Below are 15,014 nucleotides of genomic sequence, written 5' to 3'. Positions count from 1 at the left end.
TATTAACACGAAACGCTGTCATAATATAAATATATCCTATTTTATTATATTAAGCCTAACAATAAACGATAACATTATTTTTGTTTTTATAACATTTATTTATAATTATTAAAATGACTATTTGACTATAAATACTTAAATTTAACTTTATTCAAAAACAGCATAAAAATGGTAGTTCAAAATGGCGACAGTTTTTTACCTTTTGCCATCTATTGGCATTTCTCGACAGCTGTAGAACGAGCGCTGACATGAACGCGCAATGAGAAATGCATTTCAAACAAAACCACAGATCACGGGTGAACCTGGTTCAACTGAACCATAGATTAACGCAGGTATGAGAAATCGACCCTAAATACGATACAACGTTTACTTTAAACAAATGTTGGCCGGAAACTGACAAAATAATTATTAGACCCTTAAAAGCAGGTAGGTACCTACGACTTGCTACGCTAATAAAATAATATTTTTCTGGGAACACCCATAATTGTTAAATTCAGGTAGTAATGGGAAAGTCCAGATGAGCGATAGATAGATAAATAACGAGCTCGTTCATATCGAAGTTATAAAATTCCAACTAAGAGAGGAAAATTTTAAACTTTTATATAATTTATTTTTAAAATATGCAAAATAAATCGTGTTTAGCTTAAATATGCAATGTTGTGTTTGTTGTCTGAAAATATGCAATATATGCATCTATATGCACTTTGCATATATTCCGCTCTCTACTAATGACCAAAGGAAAAGTTAATGAAATTGCAGAAAATTTTCATATAAGTTTCCATTTTCCAGCTGAAAATGAAATTCGAGCCAGGAGAAAAAAGCGTTTATTTGACTACAAAAAATCTGTGGACGAGCTCTTAACAGATCAAGCTAAATTTAAAATAAATTTGTTCATCTATATTTTAGACATTGCCGTTAATTCTTTGATTGATCGATTTTCGCTTCTAGAAATTCATAATAAAATTTTTAAATTTTTATATATTTTTAAATTAAGGGAAATACATGTAGATGATGAAACACTAGAAAAATATTGTGTCAATTGTCATTCAATACTTTGAATACAAAAAGAAAAAAATCTGATATAATGATCTTCTAAAAGAATTGCGTAATATATTTCAAACTATTCCATGAAACATTTAAAGGTTTTGAACTATTTGTGCCAAAATGACCTAATTTCTTTATACCCAAATGTAGTTGTAAACTAAGAATGTTATTAACACTCCCTGTTTCGGTAACTAGAGGGGAAAAAAGTTTTTCAAAATTAAAAACTACTTCCGAAGCCCCATAAGAACAAAACTAAAAAATTTAACACTTATTTCAACAGAGTTCTCACTAGCTGCCATACGCCATACCTATCTATCCCCACTAAATCTGATTGACGAGTTTGCCAAAATTAAAGTCAGAAGGATGAAATTATAATTTTTGTAAATGTTACTTAAGAGCATAGACGTAAAATTTGTTTGCAATACTTTTTAAGTGCATTCACTTTTTTCAAATTCTGAAAAAACTAATAAATATTTTTGAAAAGTTTAAACGCTGGTTGAAACATTACATTATTGCCGAGGCCGAAAGTCCCTAAGAACAAACAAAAGGTTTCTTTTAAATAAGATATTTCAAATTAAAAATTACACTCAATTTTCTCTTTTTTTTTCACTTTGTAACCTATTCAAATAAACATTATAGAAATTTTCAGGGACTTTCGGCCCTCGGTAATAATATAATCTTTTATTCTGCATTTAAATATTTCAAAAATACTAATTAGTTTTCCCAGGATTCGAAAAAAATATGAATACATTTAAAAAGCATTGCAAGCAAATTTTGCGCCTATCCACATGTAGTGTTAATACATATTTCATTTAATTTAAAGTATGTTTTGTTTTTAAATTAAAACTTTTCGTTCATTTTGTGTAGTTTCTTTTAATAAAAATAAAACTAAGTTTTAATATTATTTAATGCCGGGTCCTTACCCTCAATGGTAAAAATTTGCAAGGCAAATTCTTACAACGAAACATTAGTTCAATACCCTCGAAAAATTTACCAGTGAGGACGCGGTTTAAAAACTGGCAATCGATGGAGCGTATGCGTTGTGTTCGTCGAAAATTCTTGCGTCCGATTTATGCGTCGAACACGTTTACATTAGCACAATATTTGCGACGAACAGCAGGTGCGTCGCAAATTTTTACCAGTGAAGACGCGACTTAAGGGGCGGCATTTCGAAGACTTGCATCATATTGAAAATATGTACCGCACGGCTCTGTCTAAATACTTCAGGCACGTTTTCCAAAATAACCCTCTCAACACATTTTTCCATAAGCCTCTCAAATATCGCAGGAGCATTACAGAGCCCAAATGGCATAACGTTGAATTCCCACAATCCAGATTCTGCACTGAAGGCTGTCTTCTCCTTATTCACTGGATCCATTGATACCTCCCAGCAAACAGGTTTGAGCCCAGTTACGTGATGATTACGTTAAATTTACGGCAAATTTCAACGAATACGTAACTCGGTGATTTATGACGGGAAAAAAACGTATTTCAGTGCCAAATCATTCATCTATATATTAGTGCTTCCTTTATACATGTTTGACATTAGAATAATATAAAATCATAATGACGAATATAGTACATGTTTTTTATAATAGGTGTGAATGTCGGTTACATCGCAAAGGTACGTTTATTTCACGTAATAATCACGAAACAGAAATAACTTCATTTGGTTAAATTTTGAGAATTATTTTGGATAACAAAATTTTACAACGGTGTTGGTTAAATACGTATCGCTTGAATTTTACTCACTGTATTTTATGGACGTCGAAAAATTAGATGTATTTCACGTAAAAGTAATGTAAAAATGTAAATAATACCAATATTTAAAAAAAAAGTTTATGATTTCGCTTTTAAAATCATTTAGTATAACTATTTCAATCCAACCTTGATTTGAAGCTATTTTTGCTATTTTTTTTTCTTTAAAAATATCGCAGGAGCTAAAATGATGTTGAGTCTAATTTTCAAATCGCGCGCGGTGATGACGTACTACCAAGCAAGCCTTTCTCCTCCTTTAAATACTATCACGTGACCACGGTACGTGACTAACATAGTTGGTTCGAAAACTAAATTAATCGATTTATCGAATAATAGATACGTTTCGATAGTATTATTTTTTTATATTATTCTGGTATTGAAATAGATTTTTAGTTAGACCAATTAGTTAATAGTAGAAGAAATTTAAAAACAAAAAGAAAATACGTAATACTAATTTAAAGTAAGTATAATAGTTTAACTGTAATTTAAAAATAATCGATTTTTGTAATCGATGATCATAACCTCTAATATCAGCTTCTCACTTCTCACATTTCTCACAACAAAAAGTGAAACGTGAAGAGCTTTATTTCCCTCGTTTTATTTTAGGCGGGTTTATTTATAATAATGTCTTTCGTATTAACGTTTACCTCACTGCTCGAGGGTTGAAGTGCCGATGATGCAATTAGAAAAAACAAGAAAGTGTCGTCCTCGAAATAAAAAGTGACCTGTGTGTTGTGTTTTGTGTTGGCAAATTTTTTAATGTGTCTTTAGGTCGGTACCATTTTTGGTTCATTATCTTGTATAATAATTATACAGGACAAATGTTTGAAAGTCTCTAAATTCTACTAAATAAATACATTGTTAATACTTTATATGCTTGTTTTATTTATATCATATGAGGATAATAATTACGTGATTAATGTGTGTGTACTTTGTACGCACGTAAGAAGTTATACTTCTATTATATGATTTCAACGAAATCAATATACTTTAAACAGTTTATTTATATTTTATTTAAATATTAAACTAATTTTAATACTTACTACTTTCCAAAAGATTTTATTAAAACAATACCTACCAAAAATTAAAAAAATAAAAGAATAAAGCACACGCAAACACATTGAAACATGAAACAAAGAAATGATTTCTAAACAATTGTTGAGAAAATTTTAACTAAATACGTATTTTCTAAAAAAATATATAACAAATATACTTACAATCATAAAATGTATAAAAAAATAAAAAAATAAAAATTTGCATTGGGAATTGAACCTGCGTCTATCAGGTTGTTAGATTATTTTGAACTCACCCCACGCAGAATTTAACTACCGAGACACGTGAATGAAGTGGGAAGATATAGCATCTAAACGTTTTAAGAATTTTTGACAGTTGCTTATTCTCTTAGTTTAATCAAATAAGTTTGATTCTTGTGGAATTAAAATACAACAAAATATAGACTAAAAAATCAATATATTAGATGGAGATTTTTGTTGGTAAATCAAAGCATTACCTAGGTAGGTAAGTAGCTAGGTTAGCTAGGTAGGTACATTTTCCAAATAGGTATTTAATTTGTAATTTTTTATTACAATACTGAAACATTTACACCCGACTTGGGCGTCGAAACGTTAATAAAAACATTTTTTTTTGGTAAAATTGTGGCTTATTTCCCATTAAAAGTAATTGATTATAAAAATGCCACAAGAAAATAGCTTCAGAACAACATTTACAATAAGGTACGTATCTGTTGCTTTTAAAAACTATTTAAAGAGTCACTACAATAATTATTATATACTTGCTTTTTGTCTCTGTCCTCACAACAATAAAAACAAATATACACAACATTGGTTTATGCATAATATCCATTTGAACAAATATTGACAGATGATTTTAACACTCAATCAGATCCCGTATAACGTCTGAGCGACCAAAACCATACTGTCGGTGTGCGCATGCGCCCGCCAAAATAAAAATTCACCCTCGTGCCTAAAGAAGTATAACTTCAATAAAAACCTTTATTCTTCGCAACAATAACAAGTTTTTACAAAAGAAATAAACAGAGCCGGATTTACATGTTGAACCCGACTAGGCATTAATATTTCTGGCGCCCCACGCCTTGATCTCCCCCCCCCCCAAATCCCCTCATAATAAACCAACCAACTTTTCGCTTTCGCTGCTGATTATTTTAATAAAAACTTGTACTATAAAAATAATAGTTAATAGTGATCATATAACTTAAAATAATACACACAGTTTTCTTAAAAAACACATAAATAATATGGCTACCTTAAACCAGACCTTCAAGGTTTAATCTTAGAGCAGATGTATCACTTCGGCATAAAGGTTTTTCGTTCCTGTCATATTCTCTATTAGTTTCAAAGTTTCTGTAATTACTGGCCAATGTTCTTTCAGAGCTCGACAAGCATCGTTTCTCGCTGACCAACGTGTTTTAGATAGGCTTTGAAGTACCACAGAGCATTTGTGGTTCAGACAAAGCTGCCATCGATGTGTTGAACTTGTGAAAAAATTGTACAGTTCTTGAAGTAGACCAAAAAAACAATGAGGGGTTGGAGGGGCGGTTGGCGGGGGTGATGAGTATGAGACAGATAATAGGCGAAAAATAGCAAAGCGAGCGGAATTCATCTTACCTGCGCTGTGACACGGTCTACAGCTACAACGTAAAAAAAGTAACAGAATTAGCAAATAATATATTCTCACGGTCCTTTTAAAAGTGGTATGTTAAATCACCGCTCTTATATTTCTTAAACTTTTAATGTGTGGTAAACTGTGCCATCAAAATGAAACAACTGATACCAGAAAACAAAAACAAAATAAAGGTAAAGAAATATATAAATAAACCAATTCGGTTAGCAACAAAGAAAGAGCAAGAAATGTATGGGGAAACAATGGAAAGAGAACTAAAAAAGATACAAATAGAAGAACGAACAGAAAATAACTGGGACATCATAAAGCAAGTAATGAACAAAGCAGCAAAAGAGTGTAATAAACAGGAGAATAAAAAGAGAAAGAAGTGGTTCGACATAGAATGCCAAAACGAAATAGAACTAAGAAAATCATTAAGGATGGAAATGATAATGAAAGAAACGACAGAGACGAAGAATAAATATATAGAGCAAAGAAATAAAGTGAAGAGATTGCTGAGAGAAAAGAAGAGAAAACACGTAGAAAATAAGCTAAAAGAAATAGAAGAGAACTACAGAAATAAAGAAATAAGAAACCTGTATCAAGGTGCCAGAAATGAGAAAAGAGGATACCAACAAAAACCAATATTCGTTAAAAACAAAGCGGGGAATAATATAAGCGGTGAAGCAGAAATAGTAGAGAGATGGAAAGAGTATTTTGACGAGTTACTAAATGGCAAGAATAAGTCAAACCAAAGAGAATACATGGAAGCAGAAGAAGGAAATAAACACTTAGAAGACATAGAAGATAATTCACCCAGCAAAGAACAAATCGAGGAAATCATAAAAGATTTGAAGAATAACAAATGTCCTGGAAGCGATAATATAACAGCAGAGATGATGAAATATGGTGGAAAATTGCTACATGAGTGGATATACAGGATCATAAAAGAGATATGGAGAATAGAACGGATACCAAAAGATTGGAAGGAAGCAATTATTTGCCCATTACACAAAAAAGGAGACAAAACAGAATGTAGTAATTACAGAGGAGTAGCATCACTAAATACCATATATAAAATCTTATCAAAATCCATAAAAGATAAACTTGAAAAAGAAGCTGAAAATATAATAGGTGAATATCAGTGCGGATTTAGACGAGGAAGAAGCACAACGGACCAAATATTCGTAATCAGAGAATTACAAGCAGAAAGCTATGAACACAACCTACCAACGATAGCGCTATTCATCGATTTCCAGCAAGCGTACGATAGAATAAAGAGGAAGAATTTAAAGCAGGCGCTTGAGGAATTGGGTGTTAGCAGAAAGTTACGCAACATGATACATATTACGTTAGAAAATACAGAAAATAGAGTCAAAACAAACAACCAATCATCAGACACATTTATAGTAAATGAAGGAGTAAGGCAGGGCGATCCTTTGTCATCATTACTCTTTAACTTATGCCTAGAAAAAATAATTCGAGAAGCAAAAATCAATAGAGAAGCACTCCTATATCAAAAACGACACCAAGTTTTGGCATTTGCGGATGATGTGGTGTTGCTTGCAAGAGGAACAAAAGAGCTACAGGAAATAGTACAGAGAATAGTAAAAGCAGCGAAGAAAATGGGACTCCACATAAATGAAACTAAAACAAAATGTATGGAATGGACAGATGGTCAGTTCAGGAATGGACAAAAGCTTAAAGTAGAAGTAGAAGAAGGAACATCATACGAATTCGAAATGGTAGAAAGATTTACATAGGAGCAATAATATCACGTAAACCGAATATTAAAGAAGAAATACAAGCTCGAATAATGGCAGGCAACAAAAGTGTACATGCGCTTAATGGAATGTTGAAAAGCAAGTTTTTATCAAGAAAGGCAAAAATACAGTTATACAAAACAACTATCCAACCAATAGTAACATACTGCAGTGAGACATGGACAATGACAAAAAATGAACAAAGTTTACTGGAGATCTGGGAACGGAAAATCCTGAGGAAGATATATGGAGGAATAATAAGGGACGGTTTATGGTTAAGAAGATCAAATAATGAGTTAAAGGAATTATACAATCAACCTAATATAATAGGAGTGATAAAGACACAGAGACTTAGATGGCGAGGTCACATAGAAAGGATGCCGAACGCGAGGACTCCAAAAAGGGTACTAAACTACAACATAGCCTCAAAAAAGAGAAAAGGAAGACCGAAAAATAGATGGAAGCAAGAGGTCGAAAAAGATATGGAAAATGGGGTTAGAAGGTCAGAGAAGAAAAATGAATGACAGGAAGGAATGGAGAAAAATCACATACCAAGCCAGAGAAGATCTAGGTACCTAAAGAAAAGTAAAAATGAAGAACGAACAAACTTTACAAGCCATGGGCCTCTAAGGCCTTTAGTGCTATTATATATAAACTGTGCCAGCGTGTACTCGGAGCTAGGCAATGCGAACTAAATCCGCCCGTTCCGCGCCCTAACAAATTTGGCGCTCTAGGCCAGTGCCTTGTCGGCCTAGTGGTAAATCCGGCCCTGGAAATAAATATTACTTTGAAATACATGGTGATTCCATATAAGTTTGGGTGTGTGTAAGTGCCATGTCCGCGATGGATTTCGACAATAATTCATAGGCACAGAATAGGAAACAATGTGTCATAGGCAGGGCCGTGCGGTGCTATGATGCGGTGAGGCAGCCGCATCAGGCGGCATCACAAGGGGGCGGCATAATCAGTAAAATCAAAATACAAATTGAGCCATTCAATAATTAAAAATATATATAGGACCAAGTGTCAGTCAAAAATATTGAACTGGTGAAGGTTTAACAGAACTTATTTTGACAAATTTGGAAAAATTAGTTCTTGATTTAAAACGGCTCAGAGGACAAGGCTACGATAACGGGGTTAATATGAAAGGAATAAGAAAGGGTGTGCAAAACAGAATATTTGAAAAATATCCGAGGTGAATTTTACGTGCCCTGCGCATGCCACCTTAGTCATAAATGACGCAGCGTCTTCTTCTACAGAAACAACAACCTTTTTTTTTGTATTATACAAGAACTGGAATACTTTTTTTCTGGTTTTACAAAGCGTTGGGAAGTTCCGAAAAAAAAAACATGTTTCACAACTAACACTAAAACCGTTGACTACTAGATGGTTAAGTCGAATAGATGCATTGAAACCTCTAAGATTTCGTGAGATATAATGCCTTATTCGAAATAATAGAAGACGTCAACAATGATTCAGAAACTAAAGTCAAAGCACGAGGATTAGTAAAAAATATTAAAAATTATAAATTTATATGCCGTGTAGTTCTTTGGCATGATATTTTTTTTCATATAAATTCAGTCTCGAAGATGTTGCAACATGTAACTATAAATTTCTCAGATTGTGTAAAAATGTCAGAAACTATGGAAAAAATGAAAATTTACTGACAATTTCGCTATGACCAAATTAAAATTACTGATAATGAAATTGCAGAAAATCTTGTAAATAAGTTCCTAATTTCCTGCTGAAAATGAATATTGAGGCAAGAGAAAAATGCGTTAATTTGATCTGTAGATCAGCCTTAACAGAGGAAGGTAAATTTAAAGTAAATTTTTTCATCTGTTGGAAATTCCATACAATTGATTTGTTGTGTAAATAGTTCGAAATCATGTCCCTTTTTTTACCCTTGTCGACGCCCGTGGTTCCTCGCTCGCATATTTTTCGAAATCCACCTGTGACCACGGAAGGGACGTTTCAACCACGCCAGGTCCAAAGAATTCTTCCCCCGAAGAGATGAGATGCTTTTAGCCCGCTGAAATGTCAACACGCAAAAAATAGTGACTTGGTCGACGCGTCCTGATTAACAATTGTAAGTAACCTAGTACTTTTTACCATATTTTATTATTACCTATATCCTGTTATCGTTTGAGATATTTGACCACCAACAATTGATTTAAATGTGTGTATTAATAAGTGTATGGCACCTATGAGAATTTCCATTTAATCTCTACCAATAGTAGCTATCGAAGAAAAATAGTAATTGGCAGGTAATTTGTAATGTTTATTGCTTGTGTTGATTTTATTAAATTGTTTTCGTTCAATACCTGCTAATAACCTACATTTTGATCCTTCTACCGGATATGAATTATTTTTTAATATTATTTGATACACTGTTTAAAATTTGAAATGGTGGTTTGATTGATTCGTCGCAATTATAATACATATATTCGTTTATTGTTATATATTACAATAGGTTTGTAATATAGAATTGATATATTAATTAATAATTATATTTGTTTTGTTTGATATCGGGATATGTACCTATAGGAAAATTTTATCGTTTGGTTTTGCGTCGTGTCGAAGCGAAGCTTATCTGTTTAAGCGTGACTGATTTGGGGTTGTCGGGTGATTTATTATCCAAAGTAGGTACTCAATAGTGTTGAGTTTCGGGTTCCGTGAATGGGTCTAAAGATTTAATTATCGTTTCTCCGTTTAAGAAACTAAATATTTTGTATTTATCCAGATCGTCGCCCCATGGGCGTAGAGAAATATTTTTTGTGTTATACTTTTAATTTTTTGATTTAAGTCTATAATTGCGTTTCGTGTTAGTATTTTACTATTACTGGATTATTGCATTTTTTTATCGTCGCATTTATAGTACAGTTAATATTTTACTTTGATCATTTCATTTCTGTTTGAAATTTTTATATAAAAAGTTGGAATGGATAAATCGAGAAAATTGAAATTCCAGCGGCATACAGCGCTCAATGACATTCAGTCCATTTTTGATTTGGGTAATAGAGCAGTGTCGGACTTGAGTTTAAGATCGTTGTTTAAAATTAGAGTTAGTGAAATAGATTTGATCAAGGACGAATTTTTAAAGCAGCATACAAGCATTATTAATAATGTTTTGTCGGTACCGGATTCAGATACGGGGGACGAAGAAAAAGTCCGAGAATTATTCTTGGACTTATTCTACAAAATAAAAGTTTTTGACGCGGAATTCTTTGGGTCACCATCTGAAAGTCCAGGTCCAGCGTCTTGTGCTTCCGGCGGAGCTCATCCTTCGCACATTCGCTTACCTCGTATTGATCTTCCGCATTTTCAAGGAAATTTTATTAATTTTGCATCCTTTATAGACCTTTATAATTCGATAGTGCATAACAATGCAGCCCTAGGAAACGTAGAAAAATTCAAATATTTGAAAGGTTGTTTAGACGGGACTCCGCTTAGCTTAATTCGCAATTTGCCCATAACTAACGATAATTACCAAGTGGCTTATGATTTAATTGTTAAACGGTACACAAATGTTCGTCGTTGTGCGACCGCCCATTGGGATGCGATAATGGGCGTTCAAAAAATCTCTGCGGTTAACTCGAAAAATCTAGCTAAATTAGTAGACACCTTCTTAGAAAATTTAGCCGCATTGAAAACTTTAGGCCTTCCCACTGAGCATTGGGATTTCATTATGTTCAATTTGCTTTTGTCGAAATTAGATGTTGACTCCATTAAGTTATTCGAGTTGGAAAATAAGTCTAACGAAATTCCTTCATTTAAAAAATTAGTAGCGTTCATCGAAACACAATACATCGCGTATGATAATTTAGACAGTAGTATAGGTGGGGGAAAGAAGTCGTCGCGGGCCCCAAATAACACGGAGCCAAAGGCCAACTCCAGGCACCAGACTGGTGATTCAAGGCACAATCGTAGTAGCTCGTCGTTCGTGATAAATTCGTCTTCAGTATGTTGCGCTCTATGCAAACAAAGCCATTATCTCAACCAGTGTTCGTTGTTCTTGAAAAAATCGCCAAAAGAGAGATATCAGTTTTGTAAAGAGTCTTCTTCCTGTTTTAAGTGTCTTAATCAGGCTAACCATTCAGTCAAGTCGTGTCCTAAATCCTTCAAATGTAGGAAATGTAGTAGTCATCTCCATAATAGTTTGTTACACTTCGATAGAAACCGTTCCAATAGTCAGTCGTCCTCAGAAAATAATAGTCCAGGGACATCGGGAATCGAATCGTCTCCTGAAGTATCCCATTGTGCCGCTAGTTTTGTAGGAAATAAAAATGAAACCAAAAAGGAAATCTTGCTCGGTACTGTTTTGGTTCATGCGATTGACAGTAAAGGGTGTAAACAACCCTTAAGATGTCTTATTGATTCGGGTTCGATGAGTTCGTTCATTAGTCGAAAGGCTGCCAATCGATTGGGATGGCCTAAAACTCCTTGCTCGTTCGAAGTTAACGGACTCAATTCGATGCAAACTAAACTGAATCAGGGTCAAATAAGTTTCTCTATCCAACCTCGTCATCAGGAGTCACCGGTGTTTCATTTGGAGGCTATTATCACAGATCGGGTTTGCTCGGATTTGCCCAGCACCCAAATAGATATTTCTGCTTGGAATTATATTAAAAATTTGAAGTTAGCTGACCCCAAATTTAATTGTAGTCAATCGGTCGATTTGTTAATTGGTTGTAGTATATTTTCGAAGGTGTTGTTAGAGGGTAAAATTGAAGGTAAACCGGGACAACGTGATGCCCTAAATACCGTTTTTGGATATATTTTGTTGGGCCCAACTAGCACACCTAACCTTTCGTCAACTTGTTCTTCTTCTTCGTCGCTTGTTTGTCTTTCAAATGTGGAAGACTCGTTAGATTCTTCGTTAAGGAAATTTTGGGAACTGGAGAACATACCGGAAGAGCCAGTTTCAGAACCGGAAGACGTTCTGTGCGAAACCATTTATCGGGAAACACATAGTCGGGACGTCTCGGGAAAATATGTTGTGTCTTTGCCTTTTCGTGAATCGCCGCCTTGTTTGAAAGATAGCTATGATGTTGCTTTAAACAGATTTATTTCGTTGGAACGTCGCTTGTTTCGTCAGCCGGGTTTGCAAAAGGATTATTCGTCCCATATGCAGGAGTATATTGATTTAGGTCATATGCAATTGGTTCCTGAGGGCGAAAAGACAAAGGGAAAGTATTATATCCCACATCATTGCGTTGTTAAGTCGGAAAGTGTCTCTACTAAAATTCGAGTGGTATATAATGCGTCTCAGAAAAGTCCCAGGCTTGGTAAATCGTTGAATGATTATTTATTAGTCGGTCCTAAGCTACAACAGGACATCGTCTCGCTTTTGTTAAATTTTAGACTTAATCGTTTTGCGTTGTGTGCAGATATTCGTCAGATGTATCGTAATATTTTAGTAGTTCCTGAGCATACGGATTATCAACGTGTGTTATGGAGATTTTCTAGCTTTGAGGAGATTCAGGAATATCGTTTGTTAACTGTCACTTTTGGAGTTGTATCCTCGCCGTATCTCGCTCTAAGAACTCTTCAACAACTAGTGTTGGACGAAGGCTCTCGTTTTCCTAAAGCCGCCTCACTCGTTTGTAATGCTTCGTATATTGATGATTTTGTTTTCGGTGCTTCGACGCTCGAAGAAGCACAAAGTTTAGCTGAAGAGTTAGTCGCTTTGTTGAAGTTAGGAGGCTTTGAGTTACGGAAATGGTGTTCGAACGAACCCAAATTGTTGCCGCAATTTCCTGAATCGCATATTAATCCTCATTCTATTAATTTTGATCCAGAATCAAATGGTCCTTCTTTAAAAATCCTTGGTTTGAAGTGGATTGCACAGTCCGATGTCTTTCAATTTGCAGTCAAATTGCGGGATGTCCCTTGTACTAAAAGATCGTTTTTGTCCGAATTAGCTCGAATTTATGACCCGTGTGGTTATCTAACACCTATTACCTTTTTCATCAAGCATTTAATCCAACGACTTTGGGCAACTGGTCTTGAATGGGATGATCGTCCTCCCTCAGAAATTATTCGTGTATGGGAGCAATATAAAAGTGAATTATCTCTTATTTCACAGTTCAAAATTCCTCGTTTTTTGAATATTTCCTCTTGTCCCATCTTAGAACTTCATGGATTTGCTGATGCCAGTGAAAAGGGATACGCTTGTGTCGTTTATATTCGTAGTATTGATAGTCAGAACATGGTTCAAGTTAATTTACTTTGTGCCAAATCGAAAGTAGCTCCTATGAAACAGATTACGATCCCTCGATTAGAATTGTTAGCTGCTGTTCATTTGGTCAAACTTATGTCGTTTGTGTCACAGTCGTGGAAGAATATAATCTTTCAAAAGGTGTATGCTTGGATAGACTCACAAATAGTATTGCACTGGATTAAAAGTTCACCTTCTAGGTTTAAAACTTTCGTCGCATTTCGTATATCCAGACCCATAGTCAAAATTATTCGTGGCATTACATTGAATCTCAAAGTAATGCAGCCGACGCGCCTTCGCGAGGCATGCTACCGGCCGCTTTTGTATCGAAACTAGACTGGTTGACAGGTCCTTCGTTTTTATATAATGTTCCATTAATCTTTCCAGAGGTTCCTCCATCATTGCGGGAAAATTCCCCTTCGGAAGAGGTAAAGAAAAGTTTAGTGTTTGTTTCCACTCGTGAGGAACATTTTTTGTCTTGTTTGTTAGAAAACCAATCGTCTTTTACCTCTATCCAAAGAATTTTGACCTTTATGTTGCGATTCGCGCACAACTCTCGTTTGAAAAGGTCAAGACGTGTAGGACCCTTGAGTTCAGTAGAATTGGAAAGCTCGTTAATTATTCTTGTTAGGTTTACACAGGAACAGTATTTTGAAGACCAGCTTGTAACGATGTGATGCCTCGGCGGGCGATGAGCTGCTGTTACCGGAATGCGCAAACACGGACACTCCATCAGTCCCCTCCGGTAACAGCAGCTCATCGCCCGCCGAGGCATCACATCGTTACACCCCCTTCTCTTTGGAAAACAAAAAAAAATGTAGCATACATTTTTTTTTTGTGCCGTGTGTGCAACACGGCTTGGGCTCATCATCGGTGTGGTCTTGGTCGGTTCTTCCTTACTTCGTAAACTGGTCCTGGATGGCTGTCAAGAAGATGCTTCCCTCTGTAGATCTTGGTCGTGGTCCCCTCATATCCATTGGGACAGTGTACCAAGGCTTTTCTACAGAAATGGTCACATTCTTCCTGCTGGCTGCATCTGCGACGGTTTACCCTTAAGGCATGAAGAAGATGCTTCCCTCTGTAGATCTTGATCGTGGTCCCCTCATATCCATTGGGACAGTGTACCAAGGCTTTTCTACAGCAAATGGTCACATTCTTCCTGCTGGCTGCATCTGCGACGGTTTACCCTTAAGGCATGTACTTTCTGTCGATTTTCTTTCACAAACTGGTCTGGGATGATTGTCAAGAGGATGTTTCCTTCTGTAGATCTTGCTCGTGGTCCCCTCAAATCCATTGGGACAGCTTATCAAGGTTTTTCTACAGCAGATGGTCACATTTTTCTTGCTGGTTTCATCTTTGACGGTTCCATCAACAATGTCGTATTTTTCGGTGATTCGTAAATTGGTCTCGGATGACTGGCTAGAAGGTGCTTCCTTCTGTAGATCTTGGGCGTGATCCCCTCAACTCCATTGGGACAGTATGCCAAGGTTTTTCTACAGCGAACGGTCGCAACTCTTCCTGCTCGTTGCATCGGCGACGTTTATTTTCGGTTCCTTCTCGGTTTCGGTTCCTTAAGAATCTGAAAACAA

The 15,014-nt window shown here is 35.2% G+C and overlaps 1 protein-coding gene across 1 annotated transcript; it reads left to right on the top strand.

The window, feature by feature from the left end:
• Positions 1 to 10,146: 10,146 nt before the first annotated feature.
• LOC126885532 (uncharacterized) lies at positions 10,147 to 14,102 on the top strand. Its single transcript, XM_050652113.1, has 2 exons — positions 10,147 to 13,270; positions 13,813 to 14,102. The coding sequence occupies exons 1-2, from the start codon at positions 10,147 to 10,149 to the stop codon at positions 14,100 to 14,102; spliced, it is 3,414 nt and encodes a 1,137-aa protein (XP_050508070.1).
• The last annotated feature ends 912 nt before the right edge of the window (positions 14,103 to 15,014 follow it).

Source organism: Diabrotica virgifera, chromosome 5 (assembly GCF_917563875.1).
Source record: "Diabrotica virgifera virgifera chromosome 5, PGI_DIABVI_V3a".
Lineage (NCBI taxonomy): Eukaryota > Metazoa > Arthropoda > Insecta > Coleoptera > Chrysomelidae > Diabrotica > Diabrotica virgifera.
This window is presented reverse-complemented; position numbering and strand designations above follow the sequence as displayed.

Coding starts and splice junctions, on each gene's coding strand:
- LOC126885532 (XM_050652113.1), top strand. CDS start 10,147: ATGGATAAATCGAGAAAATTGAAATTCCAGCGGCATACAGCGCTCAAT. Junction 13,271..13,812: donor TGTATGGGAGCAATATAAAA/GTGAATTATCTC, acceptor TAATCTTTCCAG/AGGTTCCTCCATCATTGCGG.